General features: G+C 39.4%; 1 protein-coding gene across 2 annotated transcripts in view; it reads left to right on the forward strand.

Annotated features, from left to right (window-relative positions):
* EDIL3 (EGF like and discoidin domains 3) overlaps window positions 1–22,617 on the forward strand; it is a 429,857-nt gene that overhangs the window by 201,272 nt on the left and 205,968 nt on the right. For both annotated transcript variants that reach the window (XM_027100685.1, XM_027100686.1), the window contains one exon: window positions 5,336–5,464. In XM_027100685.1, the coding sequence (XP_026956486.1) occupies window positions 5,336–5,464 (129 nt within the window). The remainder of the gene's footprint in view (window positions 1–5,335; window positions 5,465–22,617) is intronic.

Here is a 22,617-nt window from a genome sequence, read left to right on the forward strand (position 1 = left end):
TTGCATCTATGTTCATCAGTGTTATTGGCCTGTAGTTTTCTTTCTTTGTGACATCCTTGTCTGGTTTTGGTATCAAGGTGATGGTGGCCTCGTAGAATGAATTTGGGAGTGTTCCTCCCTCTGTTATATTTTGGAAGAGTTTGAGAAGGATAGGTGTTAGCTCTTCTCTAAATGTTTGATAGAATTTGCCTGTGAAGCCATCTGGTCCTGGGCTTTTGTTCTTTGGAAGATTTTTAATCACAGTTTCAATTTCTGTGCTTGTGATTGGTCTGTTCATATTTTCTATTACTTCCTGATTCAGTCTTGGCAGTTGTGCATTTCTAAGAATTTGTCCATTTCTTCCAGGTTGTCCATTTTATTGGCATAGAGTTGCTTGTAGTAATCTCTCATGATCTTTTGTATTTCTACAGTGTCAGTTGTTACTTCTCCTTTTTCGTTTCTAATTCTATTGATTTGAGTTTTCTCCCTCTTTTTTTTGATGAGTCTGGCTAATGGTTTATCTATTTTGTTTATCTTCTCAAAGAACCAGCTTTTAGTTTTATTGATCTTTGCTATCGTTGGCTTCATTTCTTTTTCATTTATTTCTGATCTGATTTTTATGATTTCTTTCCTTCTGCTAACTTTGAGTTTTTTTGGTTGTTCTTTCTCTAATTGCTTGAGGTGCAAGGTTAGGTTGTTTATTCGAGATGTTTCCTGTTTCTTAAGGTGGGCTTGTATTGCTATAAACTTCCCTCTTAGAACTGCTTTTGATGCATCCCATAGGTTTTGGGTCGTCGTGCCTCCATTGTCATTTGTTTCTCGGTATTTTTTTATTTCCTCTTTGATTTCTTCAGTGATCACTTCGTTATTAAGTAGTGTATTGTTTAGCCTCCGTGTGTTTTTATTTTTTACAGATATTTTACTGTAATTGATATCTAGTCTCATAGCACTGTGGTCAGAAAAGATACTTGATACAATTTCAATTTTCTTAAATTTAGTAAGACTTGATTTGTGACCCAAGATATGATCTATCCTGGAGAATGTTCCATGAGCACTTGAGAAAAATGCTTATTCTGTTGTGTTTGGATGGAATGTCCTATAAATATCAATTAATAAGTCAATCTTGTTTAATGTATCATTTAAAGCTTGTGTTTCCTTATTTATTTTCATTTTGGATGATCTGTCCATGGGTGAAAGTGGGGTGTTGAAGTCCCCTACTATGAATGTGTTACTGTTGATTTCCCCTTTTATGGCTGTTTGTATTTGCCTTATGTATTGAGGTGCTCCTATGTTGGGTGCATAAATATTTACAATTGTTATATCTTCTTCTTGGATCGATCCCTTGATCATTATGTAGTGTCCTTCTTTGTCTCTTTATTTTAAAGTCTATTTTGTCTGATATGAGAATTGCTACTCCAGCTTTCTTTTGGTTTCCGTTTGTATGGAATTTCTTTTTCCATCCCCTTACTTTCAGTCTGTATGTGTCTCTAGGTCTGAAGTGGGTCTCTTGTAGACAGCATATATATGGGTCTTGTTTTTGTATCCATTCAGCCAATCTGTGTCTTTTGGTGGGAGCATTTAATCCCTTTACATTTAAGGTAATTATCGATATGTATGTTCGTATTACCATTTTCTTAATTGTTTTGGGTTTGTTTTTGTAGGTCTTTTCCTTGTCTTGTGTTTCCTGCCTAGACAAGTTCCTTTAGCCATTGTTGTAAAGCTGCTTTGGTGGTGCTGAACTCTCTCAACTTTTGCTTGTCTGTAAAGGTTTTAATTTCTCCATCAAATCTGAATGAGATCCTTGCTGGGTAGAGTAATCTTGGTTGCAGGTTTTTCTCCTTCATCACTTTAAACATGTCCTACCACTCCCTTCTGGCTTGCAGAGTTTCTGCTGAAAGATCAGCTGTTAACCTTATGGGGATTCCCTTGTGTGTTATTTGTTGTTTTTCCCTTGCTGCTTTTAATATGCTTTTTTGTATTTAATTTTTGACAGTTTGATTAATATGTGTCTTGGCATATTTCTCCTTGGATTTATCCTGTATGGGACTCTCTGTGCTTCCTGGACTTGATTAACTATTTCCTTTCCCATATTAGGGAAGTTTTCAACTATAATCTCTTCAAATATTTTCTCAGTCCCTTTTTTTTTCTCTTCTTCTTCTGGAAACCCTATAATTCGAATGTTGGTGCATTTAATGTTGTCCCAGAGGTCTCTGAGACTGTCCTCAGCTCTTTTCATTCTTTTTTCTTTATTCTGCTCTGCAGTAGTTATTTCCACTATTTTATTTATCCAGGTCACTTATGCATTCTTCTGCCTTAGTTATTCTGCTATTGATCCCCCTAGAGTATTTTTCATTTCATTTATTGTGTTGTTCATCGTGGTTTGTTTCATCTTTAGTTCTTCTAGGTCCTTGTTAAATGTTTCTTGCATTTTCTCTCTTCTGTTTCCAAGATTTTGGATCATCTTTACTATCATTATTCTGAATTCTTTTTCAGGTAGACTGCCTATTTCTTCTCGTTTGTTAGGTCTGGTGGGTTTTTATCTTGCTCCTTCATCTGTGGTGTGTTTTTCTGTCTTCTCATTTTGCTTATCTTACAGTGTTTGGGGTCTCCTTTTTGCAGGCTGCAGGTTCATAGTTCCCATTGTGTTTGGTGTCTGTCCCCAGTGGCTAATGTTGGTTCAGTGGGTTGTGTAGGCTTCCTGGTGGAGGGGACTAGTGCCTGTGTTCTGGTGGATGAGGCTGCATCTTGTCTTTTTGGTGGGCAGGTCCATGTCTGGTGGTGTGTTTTGGGGTGTCTGTGGACTTATTATGATTTTGGACAGCCTCTCTGCTAATGGGTGGGGTTGTGTTCCTGTTTTGCTAGTTGTTTGGCATAGGGTGTCCAGCACTGTAGCTTGCTGGTCGTTGAGTGAAGTTGGGTGCTGGCGTTGAGATGGAGATCTCTGGGAGATTTTCGCCATTTGATATTATGTGGAGCTGGGAGGTCTTTTGTTGACCAGTGTCCTTAAGTTGGCTCTCCCACCTCAGAGGCACAGCACTGACTCCTGGCTGCAGCACCAAGAGCCTTTCCTCCACACGGCTCAGAATAAAAGGGAGAAAAAGTAGAGAGAAAGAATTAGTAGAAGTAGAAAGAAAGAAAGAAAGGAAGGAAGGAAGGAAGGAAGAAAGAAAGAAGAAAAGAAGGAAAGAGGGAAAGAAAGGAAGGAGGGAGGGACGGAGGGATGGTGGGAGGAAGGAAGGAAGGAAGAAAGGAGGGAAGGAAGGAAAAAAGAAAGAAGGAAGATAAAGTAAAATAAAAGAGTAAAATATAATAAAGTTATTAAAATAAAAAATAATTATTAAGAAAAGAAATTTTAAAAAATGGACGGATAGAACCTTAGGACAAATGGTGGAAGCAAAGCTATACAGACAAAATCTCACACAGAAGCATACACATACAGACTCACAAAAAGAGGAAAAGGGGAAAAAATCGTAAATCTTGCTCCCGAAGTCGACTTCCTTAATTTGGGATGATTCATTGTCTATTCATGTATTCCACAGATGCAGGGTACATCAAGTTGATTGTGGAGCTTTAATCCGCTGCTTCTGAGGCTGCTGGGAGAGATTTCCCTTTCTCTTCTTTGTTCTCACAGCTCCCAGGTGCTCAGCTTTGGATTTGGCCCCGCCTCTGCGTGTAGGTCGCTGGAGGGCGTCTGTGTTTTGCTCAGACAGGACGGGGTTAAAGGAGCAGCTGATTCAGGGACTCTGGATTACTCAGGCCTGGGAGGGGGGAGGGGCACGGAGTGAGGGGCGGGCCTGCGGCGGCAGTGAGGAGAAGGGAGGGGCAGGGAGTGAGGGGCGAGCCTGCGGCGGCAGAGGCCGGCGTGACATTGCACCAGCCTAAGGCACGCCGTGCGTTCTCACGGGTAAGTTGTCCCTGGATCCCGGGAACCCGGCAGTGGCGGGCTGCACAGGCTCCCCGGAAAGGAGGTGTGGATAGTGACCTGTGCTCGCACACAGGCTTCTTGGCAGCGGCAGCAGCAGCCTTAGCGTCTCCTGCCCGTCTCTGGGGTCCGCGCTTTTAGCCGCGACTCGCGCCCGTCTCTGGAGCTCCTTTAAGCAGCGCTCTTAATCCCCTCTCCTCGCGCACCAGGAAACAAAGAGGGAAGAAAAAGTCTCTTGCCTCTTCGGCAGGTCCAGACTTTTCCCGGACTCCCTCCCGGCTAGCCGTGGTGCTCTGTCCCCTTCAGGCTGTGTTCACGCTGCCAACCCCAGTCCTCTCCCTGTGCTGCTGCCAACCCCAGTCCTCTCCCTGTGCTGCGACCAAAGCCCGAGCCTCAGCTCCCAGCCCCGCCCGCCCCGGCGGGGCAGCAGACAAGCCTCTCAAGCTGGTGAGTGCCGGTCGGCAACGTTCCTCTGTGCGGGAATCTTTCCGCTTTGCCCTCCGCACCCCTGTTGCTGCGCTCTCCTCCGTGGCGCCGAAGTTCCCCCCCTCCCGCAGTCTCCACCCGCCAAGGGGCTTCCTAGTGTGTGGAAACATTTCCTCCTTCACAGCTCCCTCCCACTGGTGCAGGTCCCGTCCCTATTCTTTTGTCTCTGTTTTTTTCTTTTTTTCTTTTGCCCTACCCAGGTACGTGGGGGGAGTTTCTTGCCTTTTGGAAGGTCTGAGGTCTTCTGCCAGCGTTCAGTAGGTGTTCTGTAGGAGTTGTTCCACGTGTAGATGTATTTCTGGTGTATCTGTGGGGAGGAAGGTGATCTCCGCGTCTTAGTCTTCCGCCATCTTTCCCTCGTCCCCCTTATTTATTTATTTTTGTCTGTGCTGGGTCTTCGTTTCTGTGTGAAGGCTTTCTCTAGTTGCGGCGAGCGGGGGCAACTCTTCATCGCGGTGCGCGGGCCTCTCACTATCACGGCCTCTCTTGTTGTGGAGCACGGGCTCCAGACGCGCAGGCTCAGTCATTGTGGCTCACGGGCCCAGTTGCTCCGCGGCATGTGGGATCTTCCCAGACCACGGCTCGAACCCGTGTCCCCTGCATTGGCAGGCAGACTCTCAACCACTGCGCCACCAGGGAAGCCCTGTATGAATTCTTTTCATCTCTATCATCCCCCTTTGTGGTAGATTGCATTAGTATTGCATTCAACAGAAGATGAGACTGAGGTACGGAGAGGTTAAATAAATCGTCCAAGACCACATGGCTAGAAAGTGATGAAACCAGGATTCAAACCCATACCGTTGATCTCTAGAACTCCCCCAACTACTACATTTCCTATGGCACTAATATCCAGAACACTTTCCTCTATAAAATTATTAATTGCAGAATGTTGACCCAATGTCTACTTTAAAGCATATGCATCATGCAGCAATATTCTTTTTCTTTCAGGTCCCTGCACTCCTAATCCATGCCATAATGGAGGAACCTGTGAAATAAGTGAAGCATACCGAGGGGATACATTCATAGGCTATGTCTGTAAATGTCCCCGAGGATTTAATGGGATTCACTGTCAGCACAGTAAGTCATCCACAGTCATTGTGCTTTTACTATCATTGATTGCAAAATATGCAAGTCATTATTCTTGTTTGTAATAGAATGATAGAATCTTTGAGCAGCAAAGAACCCTGGCCGTTGGCTAATGCTACTTCTCTCCCACTGAATACACCACATTCCCCACTGACTCCTAGACTGTTTCTATCCTCCCAGGCGTGTTGGCCCTTTTCATCGTTGTTCAGCCATACTTGCAAAATGCTGCTTTTATATTGAACTGATATGTGTCTCTTTCTTTCACATTTGTCCTAACGCTGCATTCTTCAAGCTTCCTAGACATTATTCTGTTGATTCAGTTCAGAGATGATACCCAGAAAAGAAAACTGCCCACTCTGCCCTATCTATAAGCCAGTTTCCTCCTTCTCACATGTCAGCAATTTTAGTGTGAAAATCTTTGTAAGTTCAACAAGTGTGCTATCTGCATATCTCTCTTTTATGCTTGTTCTTATTTAACCTGAAGTTAAACAAAATATGTCCACTTGTGATGATTTTTTCTTAGAAGTATGGCTCAACATTACTGTCCTTCTAAGGATTTCTAACAGTAAAAGTCTGCCTTTGTATACTCTTACACTCTCCACCCTAGAGCCCTGCAGCACAGGGGAAAAAAAAAAAAAGTTAGGATGATATGACCTTGGGTACAGTCCTTGCCACTAAACACTGGACAGCATCCCATTATGAAAATTCTATTCTCATTTCAAGAGGGGATTCCTCTGTAAGTGTGTGTGCTCTGTGCAAGCAGCCCTTGATTGGGGGGGCTCAAGTGGGGTTGCCAGACTGTCTTCCTCCGGATGCTTCTCTGACACTATGTCACAAAGCTTTGCCAATAAGTTAGTAATACTCTCTTCAGGTGATTAGGTAAGTGTCTAGGCAGCCAAGATTCTGGGCTCCCATCTCTGTCTTTCCAGAGATGTTTTGAGATATTCATGTGTGAAGGCTGAGCAGTGATGCTACAATAAGGAAGAATCAGCTGTGGGGACTTTGGACTCAGCCTGACAAAAATCAGTAGCTTCTCAGTCCCTTGTTGGTGATCTGAGCCCTTAGAGACAGTTACAAGCAGTGTAGGTATTACAGTAGACTGTATTATGTGTATTATAACAGGCTTCTACAGAAATTCCACAAATTCCTGACCATTGAAGTTCTCCATAAAAGTACGCAATATTCTCAAAGTCTCAGAGCCAGGATGCACTCTGCATTTTTTGCTGATGATTGGAAATCTGGCTCTGTCTGACATATCCAATTTTGCCTTACTCATTCTTAACATCATGGTCTTAATCATCACTCTAGTATTCGTGGCTTATATATTCACTACTCACGCTAGGACATTCGCCATTCCCCTCTTCCCCTCCCTCTGATCAATATCCTATTCCTCCTTCAAGACTCAGGTTCTATTAAGACCTTAAACCTATGTTTAAGGTTTATGGGAAGCTGGAGGCTGAGGGATTCAATTTAGAACTGGGATTTTGTGGTCTAAACAAACTGGTCCCTCTTCTCTGAAGTGCATCACTATTAGAAGCAGCAGAGAATAAGGGAAAGGGATTGGATTTGGAATCAGAGACCTGGATTTGAGACGTGACCTCTAAGTTATTGGATAAGTGACCCTGAGCCAGTCACTTGACCTTTCTGTGCTTGAAGACATATAAATAGAGGAATTGAACTAGAAATAAATGATCTCTGGCTCATACAAGCTAGGAGAGTATTATGACTAAATGGGTAGCTTGCTTACTGTACAAAGGTTATCAGGTCTTCCTCTTTACTGATAAAATTGAAAAGGATTATATATTGGGAAAGAAAATTTAGAAGTGCTGGAAGCCCTGAGAGCTTTTCCAGGTGGGAGAACCAAAAAAAGCAGCTGTTTAGTCCCTTGCAAGAACTGCTAGGGATTTGGGTTTGCGTTTCACAGTGGTAATTATCTTATAGCCTAGATATACTCTAGAACCTTGCTATTCAAAGTGTAGTCCTGCATCAGCATTTCCTGGAAGCTTGTTGGAAATGCAGATTACCAGGTGCCACCTCAAACCAATTAAATCAGAATCTGTTTTTAAAAATGATCCCCAGTTGACTCCCACACATATCGAAGTTTGAGAAAAACTGCACAAGGCTTTCAGTAGCTATAACTAGTCATCTCATAGGTTAAGGTAGCAACTTCTGCATTCAGTTACATAACAATGCATTATAAGCAAAATATTATCTTTTTGCTAATAAAAACTATAGTGAAAATCAGAGATGGACCAATATAATATGAACATTTCATTTGGGAAAAGAATTGAAAAAAATTCTTCAGACATCCAGTTATAGCAGGGCTTATTAATTTAGTTCTATATGACAGAATGTGAATTAAATATCTTTTGGAATATGCTAAATAGTTAAAGAATTTTAAGTTTCATGATATAGGAGTGACAAATACATAGTTAATAGGTTTAGTTTAACAACTGTTTTGTCAGTATGTTACAAATTAGAAAAAATGTTTCCAGTGCTAGCATTAATATTACCTACATTTTTTTTTAAATTAGGTTTTGGTTTTGCAAACAGTTTTAGGTTTACAGAAAAATTGAGCAGAGAGTACAGAAAGTTCCCGTATATCCCCCTTCCTTAGTCTTCTCTCTTATTAACTTCTTGCATTAATTGGGTATATTTGTTATAGTTGATGAACTGATATTAATCTATTATTATTAAGTAAAGTGCATAGTTTACATTAGGGTTTACTATTTGTACCGTACGGTTCTATGGATTTTGAAAAATGCATAATAGCATATGTCCACCAAAGCCTCATACAAAATAGTTTCACTAACCTAAAAATCTGTGCTCTGCCTATTCATCCCTCCCTCCCTACGCCCAACCCCTGGCAACCACTGTTTTTTTTTTTTTCCACTGTCTCTGTGGTTTTGCCTTTTCCAGAATGTCATACAGTTGGAATCCTACAGTATGTAGCTGGAATCATATACTATGTAGACTTTTCAGAGTAACCTGTTTCACTTAGCAGTATGTATTTAAGTTTCCTCCACGTCTTTTTGTGACTTGATAGCTCTTTTTGCTTTTAACCACTGAATAATATTCCACTTTATGGATGTACTTCAGTGTGTTCATTCGTTCACCTATTAAAAACGTCTTAGTTGCTTCTATTTTTGGCAATTATGAATAAAGCTGCCATAAACATTCATGTGCAGGTTTTTGTGTGGACATAAGTTTTCAACCCATTTGAGTAAATACCTAAGAGTGTAATTCTTATGGTAACAGTACATTTAGTTTTGTCAGAAACTGCCAAACTGCCTTCCACAGTGGCTGTACCATTTTGCATACTTGTTGGCAAAGAATGAGAGTTTCCTATTCTCACAAACATTGGTTATTGTCAGTATTTTGGATTTTAGCCATTACAAATTTTTTTTGGTAATGAAAATAGCATGAGGTTGTAACTTTATAACTAATAATGATTAGTATTGGTTTTTATGTAGAATTATCAAATTATACATGTTCTTAAAATGCCATACATTAATGCGTATCATATACATATATATGTAATTATGTGTATATATGTATATGTACATATATGTATATATACACATGTGTGTGTGTTAATTATAAGATGTAAATTATAAGATGAGTTGAACAACAAAATTGTCTAGAGGTTAGACTTTTGAAAGGCATTTTTAAGCAAGCACTTTTCTGGTGGGAGCCGCATTTTGGGCTGGCTAGAAGTAATCATATTTTATTTGTTGCCTAGTTACAAATCTAATGCCTTAGGGAAGGACTGTTTCTTCATTCTCAGAATTCTATGCCCATCTTACTGAAGGCATTCTGTGCATTCTCCCTACCTGTGCACAGCTCTGCAACCTTCAATTCCTTTTATTGGGTTGGCCAAAAAGTTCAAACTGAGAAAGTTGGCCAGAAAAATCACAGAATCTAAAATTTTCCTCTTTGTATATTATGCTAAATGTTGTAAACCAGTTTGGTGTTAATTTGATACTATTGACTAATGGATTCATACATTCAACAAATATCTATTGGGGACATGAGTCATTTTACTTTTTTAAATTACATATTTCACTTTTCTCAGAGTTAGCCAATGGTATTTGCTGTTTTGACAATCACTGTTCATTGGATTAATTACATATTTTGCAGTTACATGTGTTTTCTGATAGATGATGCTTGTTAGAATCTGGTTCCACCTCAGCCCTATTGAATCACAATCTTTGATTGGTACCCTGGATATAGTTAAAAGCATCCATATGGTCCTTAGGTGCACCAAGCTTGAGGACTACTGGCTAAAAGAATGACCTTTAATTTCCAAATTATACAGGAGTAAACTTGCTTTTAGGGAAAGAATTCTGGATTAGACTTGGATTTTTGATGCAGTTCTATCTTGATCAATTGATGAAGACTTGGTTAGTATTTAATGGTTCTTTGATTCAGCTTTCTCATCCAATGATTCAATTCAATTCAATAAACACTTACTGAGAACTTCACACTGTATTATGTGCTGGAAATAATATGTCTATAAAAAGTAGAATTAATAATCCTTTGCCCTGTTTACCTAAATAGGATATTTGTTAGAGTAAGATGAGACATTTTAGAACATACTTTACATATCTTAAAGTGTAACAAATTCCTAATGGATGAATATTTTAAAATATAATGGGGATTCCTATTGGTCTTTAATTTTTCCCTTCTCTTAAAAAAATTTTTAATTGTAATTTTTTTTTGAAAAATATAAGTTGTAGGGCCGGGAGGGGAAGCCTAATTTGGAACTTTATGCTTTTCTATAAGAATTCCTCTCTTACATCCTTAATTCCAAGAGGTAATTATTATTTTGTTAAATTACTCTTTCTAATGTTAGCTTGATGGCCTCTTTATTTTAGTTTTCCCACTAGAGGATAAATTTGTCCTAATAAAGTATTCACTTCAAAACTGTGTTGAAACAACCTGGAGTTATTACTGACACCTGCAAGCTCTTTAACCACAGTGGCTAAATGAAGACCTCTAAGGAGACTTCCAAAATAGACTTGCCTCCAACCTCAAAAGGTTTCTGACTATAGATAGAGAATTCAGAGTTTTCTGTTCGCTGAGGACTTTGCAGGTCAATGTTAGACCCCTTAACTCTATAAGCCAAAGGTTCTCGAACTTGGTGTGTATATGAATCATCTGGGAGTACAGATAAATATTCAGATTCATCTTGCTCATCTGTAGAGATTCTAATTCAATAGAAGTAATTTTGGACCCAGGTCTGCCTATTAACAATTACCCTGGTAAAACTGACACAAACAATTCTAGAACACTGGTTCTCACTTTGGTTGCACATTAGAATCACCTGGAGACTTATGAAAACTACTAATGCCTGGCTTCCACCCCAGAGATTCTGATTTAATTGGTCTGGGGTATGGTCTAGGCATTAGGAGTTTTAAAACCTCCCCAGATGATTCTAATGTGCAGCTAAGGCTGGGAATCAGTGTTCTAGAACTATACTGCCAGGAATTACCATGTCTTAAAGATACCAAGCAGAGAAATACAGAGAAATGAAGCTTAGGATACACAAATATAACTCCACACTAAATGTATAATCAGGCAACCTTATTGAATTTTGTCATTCAAGCTTTACTTAATATAACGGAAATCATCTTACAGCAAGAACCCTCAACTGATTGAAAGAATCAGGCCAGAGGAAGATGTTAGCTTACTGTTCTTAAAATATGTTATCCCTTAATCTATCTGCAATAGTCAGCGTTCCAAGGCATTTTCATTTTCTTGTTTTCACTCTTTTCAGGAGTCTCGCAAAGAGCACTGTCCTGGCAGAGCTATGTACTAGATATTTACACAGAAACACTATTCAAATATAGACACAGTCTGTGATTTTTTGCAGTGAAATATTCAGATATTGTCAAACTCAAAATATTTGAAAATTGCTACTTTAAATGACAGTTAAACATTCTTCTTTTTCCCTGTTACTTATTAAAAGAAATCTGATTGTCAGGAAACCATAAGTTCTGAACAAAAATATGTTAAAATCTGCCAGAAAGGTTAGACTCATGAAGGTGGTGTATTTATACTAATAGGCTTGACCTTCTAGAACTGATTCACTCATGATTTCATAAAGGATCTCTCCAGGAATAGAGATGGTACCACAAATACAGTTTAAGAAAAGAAATTTGTTGCATGTAATCCAAACTTCCAAGGCCTCTCAGTTTGTGGCAATATTTAACTTTGATTTCCTAATTCCTGTTGCTCTTAGCTACCATTTTCCAGTGCCATTTACGCCTGTGGGGCCTCATTCTCTCCTGAAGTCTTCCTCACTCAGGCCAGGAGTTTATTTATTTATGCATTTGACAGGTAATTTTTGAGAGCTTACTTACTGCTTTGCCAGGCTGCCACATGCTTAGGAACGAGTATGAGCTCCCTGGCTCTGCTGACGGTTCCACCTTGAAAATATTGCTCAGGGGCTGGCTGCACTTTCCTCTGCTGGTGGCCACCCAGGCATCTGAAACTGCACATGGTCTAAGGAACCATCAGGCCAAGTTAAGCCGTTTTAAGGACATTGGGTCCTACTGTGTTCCCTGGGGTTGGAGAGTCACAGGGCTTTTCCCAGAGCCTCACACATCCCTTTACGGACACAACTGCTCAACTTCCTGCCCTAACTGCGCCTTCTTTTTTTTAAATTGAGATACAATTGACATGTAACATTATATTCATATCAGGTGTGCAACATACATTTTTTTTCTTGTGATGAGAACTTTTAAAATCTACTCTTTTAGCAACTTTCAAATATGCAATACAGTATTTAAAATTATAGTCACCATGCTGTACAGTACATCTCCAGCACTTATTTGTCTTGTAACTAGAAGTTTGTATCTTTTGACCCCCTTCACCCACTCCCTCACCCGCTGCCTCTTGCAGCCATCCATTTTTTCTCTCTATCTGTGGTGGTGGTGGCTGTTATTGTCCTTGTATACCTGAAGATAGTGTCAGATCCCACAGGTTGAGGGCTCAGTACCACAAGACTGCCCCCAGCCCACTCTGGATGGTCCCCAGGTTACCAACGACTTCTGTCAGAGTTGGCTACAAATAGGACATTCCCTCCTCAAGTTCTCTTAATTTGGTAGAGCAGCTCACAAAACTCAGGGAAACTCTTGCTTACATTTCCCAGTTTATTAAAGGATGTGATAAAGAATACGGGTGAAAGCCTAGATGAAGAGATACACAGGGTGAGGTCTGTGAGGGTCCCGAGCACAGGAGGTTCTCTCTGTGGAATTGGGGTGTGTCACCTTCCCAGTATGGATATGTTCCCCAGCCTGGAAGCTCTCTGAATCCCATACTATTGAGATTTTTATGGAGGCTTCCTCATGTAAGCATGATCAATCATTAATTCCATTTTTAGCCCTTCTGCCTTCTCTAGAAAATGGGGGGACGGGGCTGAAAATTTCAAGCTTCTAATCGTGGTTTGATCTTTCTGGTGACCATCCCTCACCCAAGAGACCACCCACAGCTGCCTCATTAAAACAAAAGACACTCCTATCACCCAGGAAACTACAAGGGTTTTAGGTGCTCTGTGCCAGGAACAAGGGAAAGAGACCAAAATAACCAAGTCCCTGGTGTCATAGGACTTCCATTCTAATGGAGAAAAAAATAATTTAAAAAATAGGACATATTCATTTACCATATTGCTCAGCAGTTATACTCTTGGGCATTTATCCAAGAGAGATGAAAGCTTAAATTCACACAAATGTCTGTATGTTCATAGCAGCTTTATTGGTAATAAACAAAGTCTCAGATTGGCCCAGATGTCCTTCAACAGGTGAATGGTTAAACAAACATTGGTACATACATTCCATGGAATACTTAGTACTCAGCAATGAAAATGAAGAAACTGTTGATAAATACAACTTAGGTAAATCTCCAGGAAATGAAGCTAAGTGGAAAAAAAAAAAAAGCCAATCCCAAGAGGATACCTACTGGATGATTCCAAGTAAAACATTTTGGAAAAGACAGAATTTTAGAAAGGGAGGACAGATTTCCAAGTGTTAAGGAGGGAACAGAGGAAGGTGAGTCCTTAAAAGGACAACACGAGGTATCCTTGTGGTATTGGAACTATTTGGTATATGGACTAGCATGATGGATACACACACCTACTTACGTGATAAAATTGTACAGAATTACTTACATATACACAAATGAGTATAAGTAAAACTGGAGAAATCTGAATAAGGTTGATATAGTAATAGCAGTATTTTAGTTGTGCTTTTATACTACAGCTTTGCAAAATGTTAACCATTGTGAAGAACTCGGTATATATTTCTTTGTCTGATTTTTTACAAATGCATTTGACTCTACAATTATTTTAATAAAAATTTAATTAAAATGTAGCAATATATATTATGTATAATGCATAATAATGTAGTAGTAACATGTAATATCAACAATAATAATACATATTATAAGGATAAGGACTAAGGAGCAGAGATTTTTGAGTGATATTTTAGAGCATGGCCAAAGTTTTCTCCCAGGAATTGACACCTGAGTAGAGATGTGAATGATGTCAGGGATCATCCAGGTAAACCAGAAGGAGTAGCGAGTGCTGGGGTCCCAAGAGGGGTGTGTGCTTGGGGCACAATGAATGATGAGAAGGGAGGCAGAAAGGAGGCCTGGTCAAGGGCTGGATCAGGTAGGGCCTTGTAAGCCATAGAGAGGACTTTTTAATCTTATTGAAATTGGAAGAGCACCTTTGGAGGGCGGAGAGCAAGGGAGTATATTAATTCATTTGTTTGGAGAATGACTCTGACCACTGGTGAAGAATGGGCTCTGCTGGGGGCAAGAAGATGGTGGCTTGGACTGAGGTGGTAATGAGGACTTGAGGGGAGCTGAACAATGTTCAGATTTGGAAAGTCGTTTCAAGTGGATTTACACTAGGGTCGTAAATACTTGTTTTTTCCTAATTAATTTCAATAGCATTATAATTATTTATTTTTACTTAATTTCTTGTCATGAACTTGGGCAGTATAATATATTATTATAGCTTTCATTATGCCTTGTTACTGACATTTGTTTTTAGCCTTTAACAGCATCATTAGGTTAAAATCTAGAATTTTAAAGAAGAAAGGTATATATACACATAATACATATATACATATATAATCGATGCTTTAAATGTGTACGATGTTATTTAAGATATTGAATTTTCAAAATTTGATGTTTTTAAATGACACAAAATTGGTTATATTTAGATACTTTTAATTTTTTTTACACCTTTATTGGCGTATAATTGCTTTACAATGGTGTGTTAGTTTCTGCTCTATAACAAGTGAATCAGTTATACATATACATATGTTCCCATATCTCTTCCCTCTTGCGTCTCCCTCCCTCCCACCCTCCCTATCCCACCCCTCTAGGTGGTCACAAAGCACCGAGCTAATCTCGCTGTGCTATGCGGCTGCTTCCCATTAGCTATCTGTTTTACGTTTGGTAGTGTATATATGTCCATGCCACTCTCTCACTTTGTCACAGCTTACCCTTCCCCCTCTCCATATCCTCAAGTCCATTCTCTAGTAGGTCTGTGTCTTTATTCCCGTCTTACCCCAAGGTTCTTCATGACATTTTTGTTCTTAAATTCCATATATATGTGTTAGCATATGGTATTTGTCTTTCTCTTTCTGACTTCACTCTGTATGACAGACTCTAGGTCCATCCACCTCACTACAAATAACTCAATTTCGTTTCTTTTTATGTCTGAGTAATATTCCATTGTATATATGTGCCACATCTTCTTTATCCATTCATCCGAAGATGGGCACTTAGGTTGTTTCCATCTCCGGGCTATTGTAAATAGAGCTGCAATGAACATTTTGGTACATGACTCTTTTTGACTTATGATTTTCTCAGGGTATATGCCCAGTAGTGGGATTGCTGGGTCATATGGCAGTTCTATTTGTAGTTTTTTAAGGAACCTCCATACCGTTCTCCATAGTGGCTGTACCAATTCACATTCCCACCAGCAGTGCTAGAGTGTTCCCTTTTCTCCACACCCTCTCCAGCATTTGTTGTTTCTAGACTTTTTGATGATGGCCAGATACATTGTGTCACTTTATCTTTCACATTAGCTGCGTCATAATAATACAGTACAGTGTATTTTAAAGAAAACATTATAATGGAAGTGATATGTAAATCAAGACAAATACAGTTACATACTAAAATACAATAATGATTTTGAAAAAGAGGACAACGTTTACATTTTAATCGGAAATCCGGAAATCACAATTGCATTGAGTGGGTATTTAACATCAGCCTTTAGAATATAACTTGATCAGTTTTGCTCTCACGATTCCTAATTGATTTTACAATCACGCTGCAGCCTATAAGTTTAGAGAAATTTTAGGCAATATATTCCTTGGAAGTAAATTATTCTTAGATATTCAGGAAGTTTTAATCAATTTATAAGATACATCTTAAACTAAAACATTTTTAAATGAGTATTCTTCCTCCCAACCACATGAAAAAGACTCTTTCGGTGGTCAGTAAAGGAATTGCTTTTGACTCTTGCTAAATAAGATGAGTATAGTTAATTTGAATAGTAAAGGCATGATTGTTAAGGGGGTTAAGAAGTTAAATGTAGAAGAGAGTCAAACTTGAATTCTTTCTATGTTATTAACAAGTCATATCAATTTGAACTAATGATTATGCTAAGCCTTGGTTTCCTTCTTTGTAAAATAGAAATAACTGGGCCCTTTGCCTTCTCTTAGGTCCAAGTTAATGATGCCCAGACAATTTAATATATGTGAAAGTGTTACGGACAATTTAGAAGTACATTTATAAACTTTCATTATTATTTCTGACTAGTTTCCAAAATACTTTTTCTTTAGTCATTATAGAAGAAATTGGTACTAAAATAAACACTGATTTTATCTGAGCGAATTTTGCAATAGAGAGAATAGGAAACCTAGATGCCTCAATTTAAAATAGTGAAATCTTGTCATTGAGAGTATACACCTTCTCAATAGCTAGGGAGAGAGGAAGGAGAAAAGAGAGAACTAGGCATAGACACAGTGATAGAGATAGAGAAATAGAGGGAGAGGAAGAGTGAGAGGGAGGGTGGGAGAGAAGGGGAGGTGTGCGGGGGGAGAGAGAGAAAGAGAATGAGAGAGAGAGCCAAACACATTAGTACTTTGGTTCCATTTGTCTGCTTTTCATTAAAGCGCCTTAGAAGAGTTATCTATACTCAATGTCTTCTATATGCTCTGTGATTACTTAAAGACTATATAACATTCCGATCACCCCCTACTACCTTCACTTCTTCCCTGAAGCACCATTATCCGCCAGGACAAACTCTTACTGATTGTGCTGTCTCTACGCTTGTCCCTAGGCTATTTTCAAAACAACAACCAGAGTGGTCCTCTTAGATCACAGCTCATGTTAGGTCACTTCTATGTATAAAACCCTCCACGGTTTCCCACTGCACTTGGAGTAAAATCCAAAGTCCTGTATCGACCACAAGAGACTGATGCATTCTCTTCCCAGCCGTTTCTGACCTTATTCCCAACCATGCTCCATGGTGCTGGTTCAGCTGGGGTCACACCGTTCTGGCTGCCCTTCAACATCCAAGCCTGCTTCCAATCTGGGGCTTTTGCATTTGTGCTCACTTACCTGACCTCTCTTTCCAAGAGAACCACAAGACTCTCTCCCTTTCTTTTCTGTACTAGACCTTTGCACAAGTGGTAATTCTCCAGAGTGCCCTTATCCAACTACCCTGAATAAAATGTCATTTTGTAAAACCTTCCTCTGCTATCTCTACTCTCCAACCTTTTTACTTTTATTTTTTAGCACTCCTCACCACCTGAAATATTATATATTATTTATTTATTTATTTTTCTCTAAACAGTAAGCTTCCTGAGAGCAAGGGCTTGTTTGTTTACTTTTTGCTCTGCTCTCTATGCCTAAAAAGTTCATAGTAGGTACTCAGTAAATATTTGAGTAAGGGGATAACTAAACCATTAGTCTGTTATACAATTAACCCATTAATGTATCATCTACTAATACCCTGTCTTCCATGATGCTGGGCTCCATGGAAGAACAAAAAACTCTAAGTATTTGCCTTCAGTAGCTTGTGAAATTAGTGTGGAGAAAAATAACCTGTCATCTAGCAAGACTCCTATGGCCAAATAAGTTTGAGGACTGTCCATTTTTTCCTCCTTTTGGCGAAGGCCAATAGATTGCCGATACATTGTCAATTTATTTGGTAACTAATTGTTAGGTAATTTTAAAAACTTGGTTAATATTGTTTAACTCAATAATCTGGAAGAGGTGGGAGTGGGAATGACAGTGAAATCTCAGATGGAGGGTTGAAACTTTAGGCAAAGGAGAGAGGACAGATGAAAACAAAGTGAGGTAGAGACACTGAAGGTGAGGGGGTTATTGCCAAATGAATGGTAAATATGGAGGAAGCAAGGGTGGGGTGAGGTGGAAAGTTATTTCAGGGATCCTTTGCATCTGCACATATTCATGTTTTAATGCAAATACACAGAGGAAGGTCCACCCATGCCTACTTTACGAGCTTTGATTCAGCATTTAAGGTTCTCCCAGAAACAGTGATTATGTTAATGTTGCCCTGCCTGTGGTGACCCCTTTGTCTGAGACCCCTTTGTCTGAGAGGTGAAGGAGTGATGAGTGATGCTTTCCATCTAGAGAGCCGTTTGCCACTTTTGCTACGAGAGTCTTTGCCATTATTTGTGGTATACAGTCAGCACACTGTTTTTCTTGGAGTCACTTTTCTTCCTCTACCTTCGTACCAGCTCAGTCCAATGCTGCGTTTTCCCTGTTGTATATGCTTTAATGCTGCATCTTTTCAGACTGAACGCAAGAGCTTTGTGAGCTATGTTTTTGCAGCCTAGGCAGTGAATCCTTCAAGAGTAATGTTGTAAGGCAGACTCCAGCCTCACTCAGAGAGGAATGTGGCACAAGAGTTACACTTGTGGGAGAAATGGGTCCTGAGAACCCTAGTCACACGTAAAAGGTACACACAGGGAGAGCTGGTTCTGATCAGATGGTTTTGAATCCATGCCCTTCCCAGAGCTGTGCCAGGTATGTAGTTGCTTTCTGTATAGAGCTCTATGCATCATGCGGTAGAAGAAAGGTAAATGAGAATAATTAAATGCAAGCATCTGGCATTTGCCTGGCCATGCACGTATTAGATCATGAAGCCCTTGAGGGCAAGAGTCTAGCTGTGTGTTTCCTTTGCCAGCTTTTGCATAGCAAGCGACACAGTTAGGGGTACCAGCTCCGTAAGCTGAACCTCTTCTCTTCCTAAAATCTAGCCCTGACCTAATTTCCCTACTTTATTTCTGTGTTCCCCTTTATTCACCAAATGTGTCACCCAAGTGAGCACTTGCCATTCTTCCTTCACATTCCTTAAATGCCCATCGTGCTGCCTCTGCTGATGTGCTTTCTGTGCCGGGAGCCCTTCCCCTCATCACTTGTCTATAGAGCCAGCCCCGGCTCCTCCAGGAGCACTTCCATGATTCCCAGTCCATCCTTAAGCAAGAAAGCCCCCCTACTCTCCGCCTTGCATAGCACTTTTTTTTCCTTCTTTCTACCTTGCTTTGTATTGATTTGTGTATTTCTCATCTCCCTAGGTAGCTTAAAGACACTTTCCACCTGAGTCATCCTCGATTCCTGATCACAACCTAGAACTGTGCTTTGCATGTAGTAGGTACTCAAAATATAGTTGATGAATTAATGAATAAATGAGTGACTAGAAGAGCTCAGTAAACCCTTCCTTATTGTTTGAATACTAAAATAGAAACCTAGAGAAAACCATGGTGAATTACAGCAGAGATAATTGCAATTGTTTTGTCTCTAGACATTAGACCTGTTGGGGTTACTTGCCCTTACTTGGCAGAGTTATGTGTATGTTTTATATATCAATTTACCCTTTATATCTAGCAATGTGCCCGTCTCATAGTAGGTGTACAATAATAAATATTTGTTGAGTGAATAAATATGAGGACACATTATCAATGCACTACTTGTATATTTTATATAAATTCAGGGAAGCACGTGTTTTTCTTTTCTGAGGTACAGAGATGCTCCATGTCATCAGATACTGAAAGCTATAAAAGCTGTTTTGCTTGGCTGGCTTAGACAAACTTAGTGTTCAAATCCAGTAAGTATTCTATCCTAAGTTCCTATTGCTCCCACTCTACTTATCGGTTTTGGACATCTATTTTTATTTTCAGCTATTTTAATTTGTAGAGATTTTATTGCAAGCTGTTTCAACTGCTTTGTAGAAAAGCAGGGTATATATTAAAAATAAATAACTATTCCAAATGCTTCCATGTTGGCTTGGCATATATAATGAGAACAGCACAGCACAGCACAGCATGTATAGCAATAAAGATAAATCCCTCATGGCCAGCTCCAGAGGTCCAAGTCAGCCTTTTTCGAGGCAGAGCAATTACTGCAAATTTTTAAGGAGCTGTGTATAAATGATTGACCATATTTGAATAGAGCAAGCAATAGAGTCCACTTAGACATTAATAAGGTATTTTTTGGTGACAATATGGCTAGCATTTTCTAGAGTCATTTTCTGTGTCTTCGTTTAGGATGAAGTTCATTGTATATCTGCAAGTCTACACCTGTGAATTTTTTTTTCTTTTGCTAAGACTTGCTACGTGCATTGTTCTCTCAGTAAAAGATAACATAATGTCCACGTTAATGCATTACTATCAACATTACCCTAAGTGATATACATGGATTGACTCAGGATGGAAGATTGTTATCTCTAGATACACTGGTTAATCTTTTAAGTCTGCTTAGATAAGTTCCTGTACTGTCCATTACTTTTTTAACTTATAAAGTCATATAAGGTATTTAGTATATTTTTGTGTTGATGGTCTTATATATCAAAAACTAAACAGATGTGAAATTGTCTTATTTCCTTGGGGTAATTTACCTCTCAATGGTCTCTGGGGGTTTTTTTAATTGATATTTTAAACTTACAGGCAATATGACTTATTTCAATTTCTCTTTAAGTGTGATCTTGTAAGAATGTAAATGACGTTTTATCTGAGAGCATAATTTTTTTTCTTTCCTATTCAGAGTGATTGGATTGAAGAAAAATGTTTATTGCCAGCTATCTTTCTGCTGTAGTTTATGGCCTGCCATTCTCAAATGGTTCAGAGAGTATATTTAAAATGAACCTTTTGGTCATTTTCTGTTTTTCAGGGACTTTGGACATGATTTGGTTTTGCCATTTGAAAGCAGAATCACTCTTTGAGGTTCTAATTTCTTTTCCCATTTTATTTTTAAAAGTTTCTCAAGTACAAAACTCATGAGCCTTGGTAGATTTTAAAAGCAGACAACCTTTATTCCTCCAAATATTTCCTTTTAAAAAACATGGCATATATTACGTACATTATCACTAATAAAGGAAAAAGAAACCATGGGAGATCAGAAAGCAATACAATACTTGTTTTTTTGTTGTTTGTTTGTTTGTTTTGCAATGACTTCTTATATTCACTTACATACTGGTGATTTAATGCCTGCCTGGAGAGGTCCAAAGACAAGAGACTGTGACTGAAGCTGCCCCTACCTGATATGGAGCAAAGGCAAGGTATTGTTTGAGGAATAGACGGCACTTGTAGACTATGGCAGGGAAAGGATGTGTGTGGATTTCTTGTGGGTCACATATGACCCCAAACCAAGCAACTGTGCTGTCTTAAAAGGAATGGAGCCTAAGTAGAAAGCCCAGGGAAGCTCTCTGACCCGCCAACATGGTGGTCCTCAGGGAACCGGGGGCAGAGCATAGTGACCCATCCGAGAAGGCAAGCTAGAGGCAAAGAACTCCTAGTGATGAGATATTTTCAAAGAACCTACAAACTTGCCCCACAAGAGAATGAGCTCACAACTACACATCTGCCACATCCAGGGTAACCAATGCCATATTTCAACCTGAATATCAGGGAAGACTTCCATCTCATCTACTCTGAAACTGGAGAGGCCAAAATACAGCTAGAGAGTAGAGGATGGGTTGGAATGAGAGAGAGTGTGTCCCTCACTTCCTTCCCAGTTCTCTCCTTGGACACTGCCAGGAGGGTCCCCTGCTCTGAATCTCACACTGGCAACCTTGCTCTGGCCTTCCTCTGGCATCAACCCTCTCTGTGGGGCAAAGAGTCAATGGGCATAAGGAGCATGCCCACCTGGAGACAGATTCCCCTCTTCTAGACCATGCTCAAGGTACTCAGGACCCCAGAATACTCTGTCAAATGGCATCCAACATACTTCCAGGGCCTATGCATGCCTCTTCTCTGTATCTGCCCCGCCATGAATGGACTGTGTCACTAGTGTGCATACCCCGCCTCAGCCCAGTGACAGGCCGTTGGGTAGATGTTTGCTGGGTAGGAGGTAGAGCTTGGGTATCCATGGAGAAGGGTGGGTTGAAAGTCCTTTCCCCCAGCATCCTCACTTTGTTTTCTGGAACTCTGAAGTATCTGGGATTCTCAATTGAAACCTAGTCTTCCACAGTGTTAGAAATGTAGTAGAATATATATATATCCTTTATATATACACATCCCTTTCCTACCATATTCTACAAATGCCGTCCATTCCTCAAACAATACCTTGCCCTTGCTCCATATCAGGTAGAGGCAGCTTCAGTCACAATCTCTTGTCTTTGCACCTCTCCAGGCAGGCATATATATGTATGTATATATATATATATATATATATATATATATACACACAATATACATATATATACACACACAATTAATATATATATTACAATTTATTAACCTTATTTATGATTTTTAAATATTTAGACATGTAAGAGACACTGCAGATGTTAAGGGAGGGCCTGCTCCTTCCCCACTGCACTTTTCCCAGCCTAAGGTAAAACTAAGCTGGGGAAGAAATTTCCAAATTGGGTATGATTATGGATTTTTAGATGCTACAAGAGTGGACTTATTTTAGTATGTAAAATATAAGTGACTGTTTATTAACTGAAAGTAAGCTAAGGATAGTTTTTTACCCAAAAGTAACCAGAAAAACTATGGAAGCTGCTTCAAGATTTGATTCAGTGATAGATAGAAATAAATATCTAGTATTAGATAAAGGATGTTTTTATTTTGTTTTAAATCTTACATACTAGG

The sequence above is a fragment of the Aethalodelphis obliquidens genome, unplaced genomic scaffold, assembly GCF_003676395.1.
Source record: "Aethalodelphis obliquidens isolate GAN/ISIS:26980383/991018 unplaced genomic scaffold, ASM367639v1 scaffold4, whole genome shotgun sequence".
Classification (NCBI taxonomy): Eukaryota; Metazoa; Chordata; class Mammalia; order Artiodactyla; family Delphinidae; genus Aethalodelphis; species Aethalodelphis obliquidens.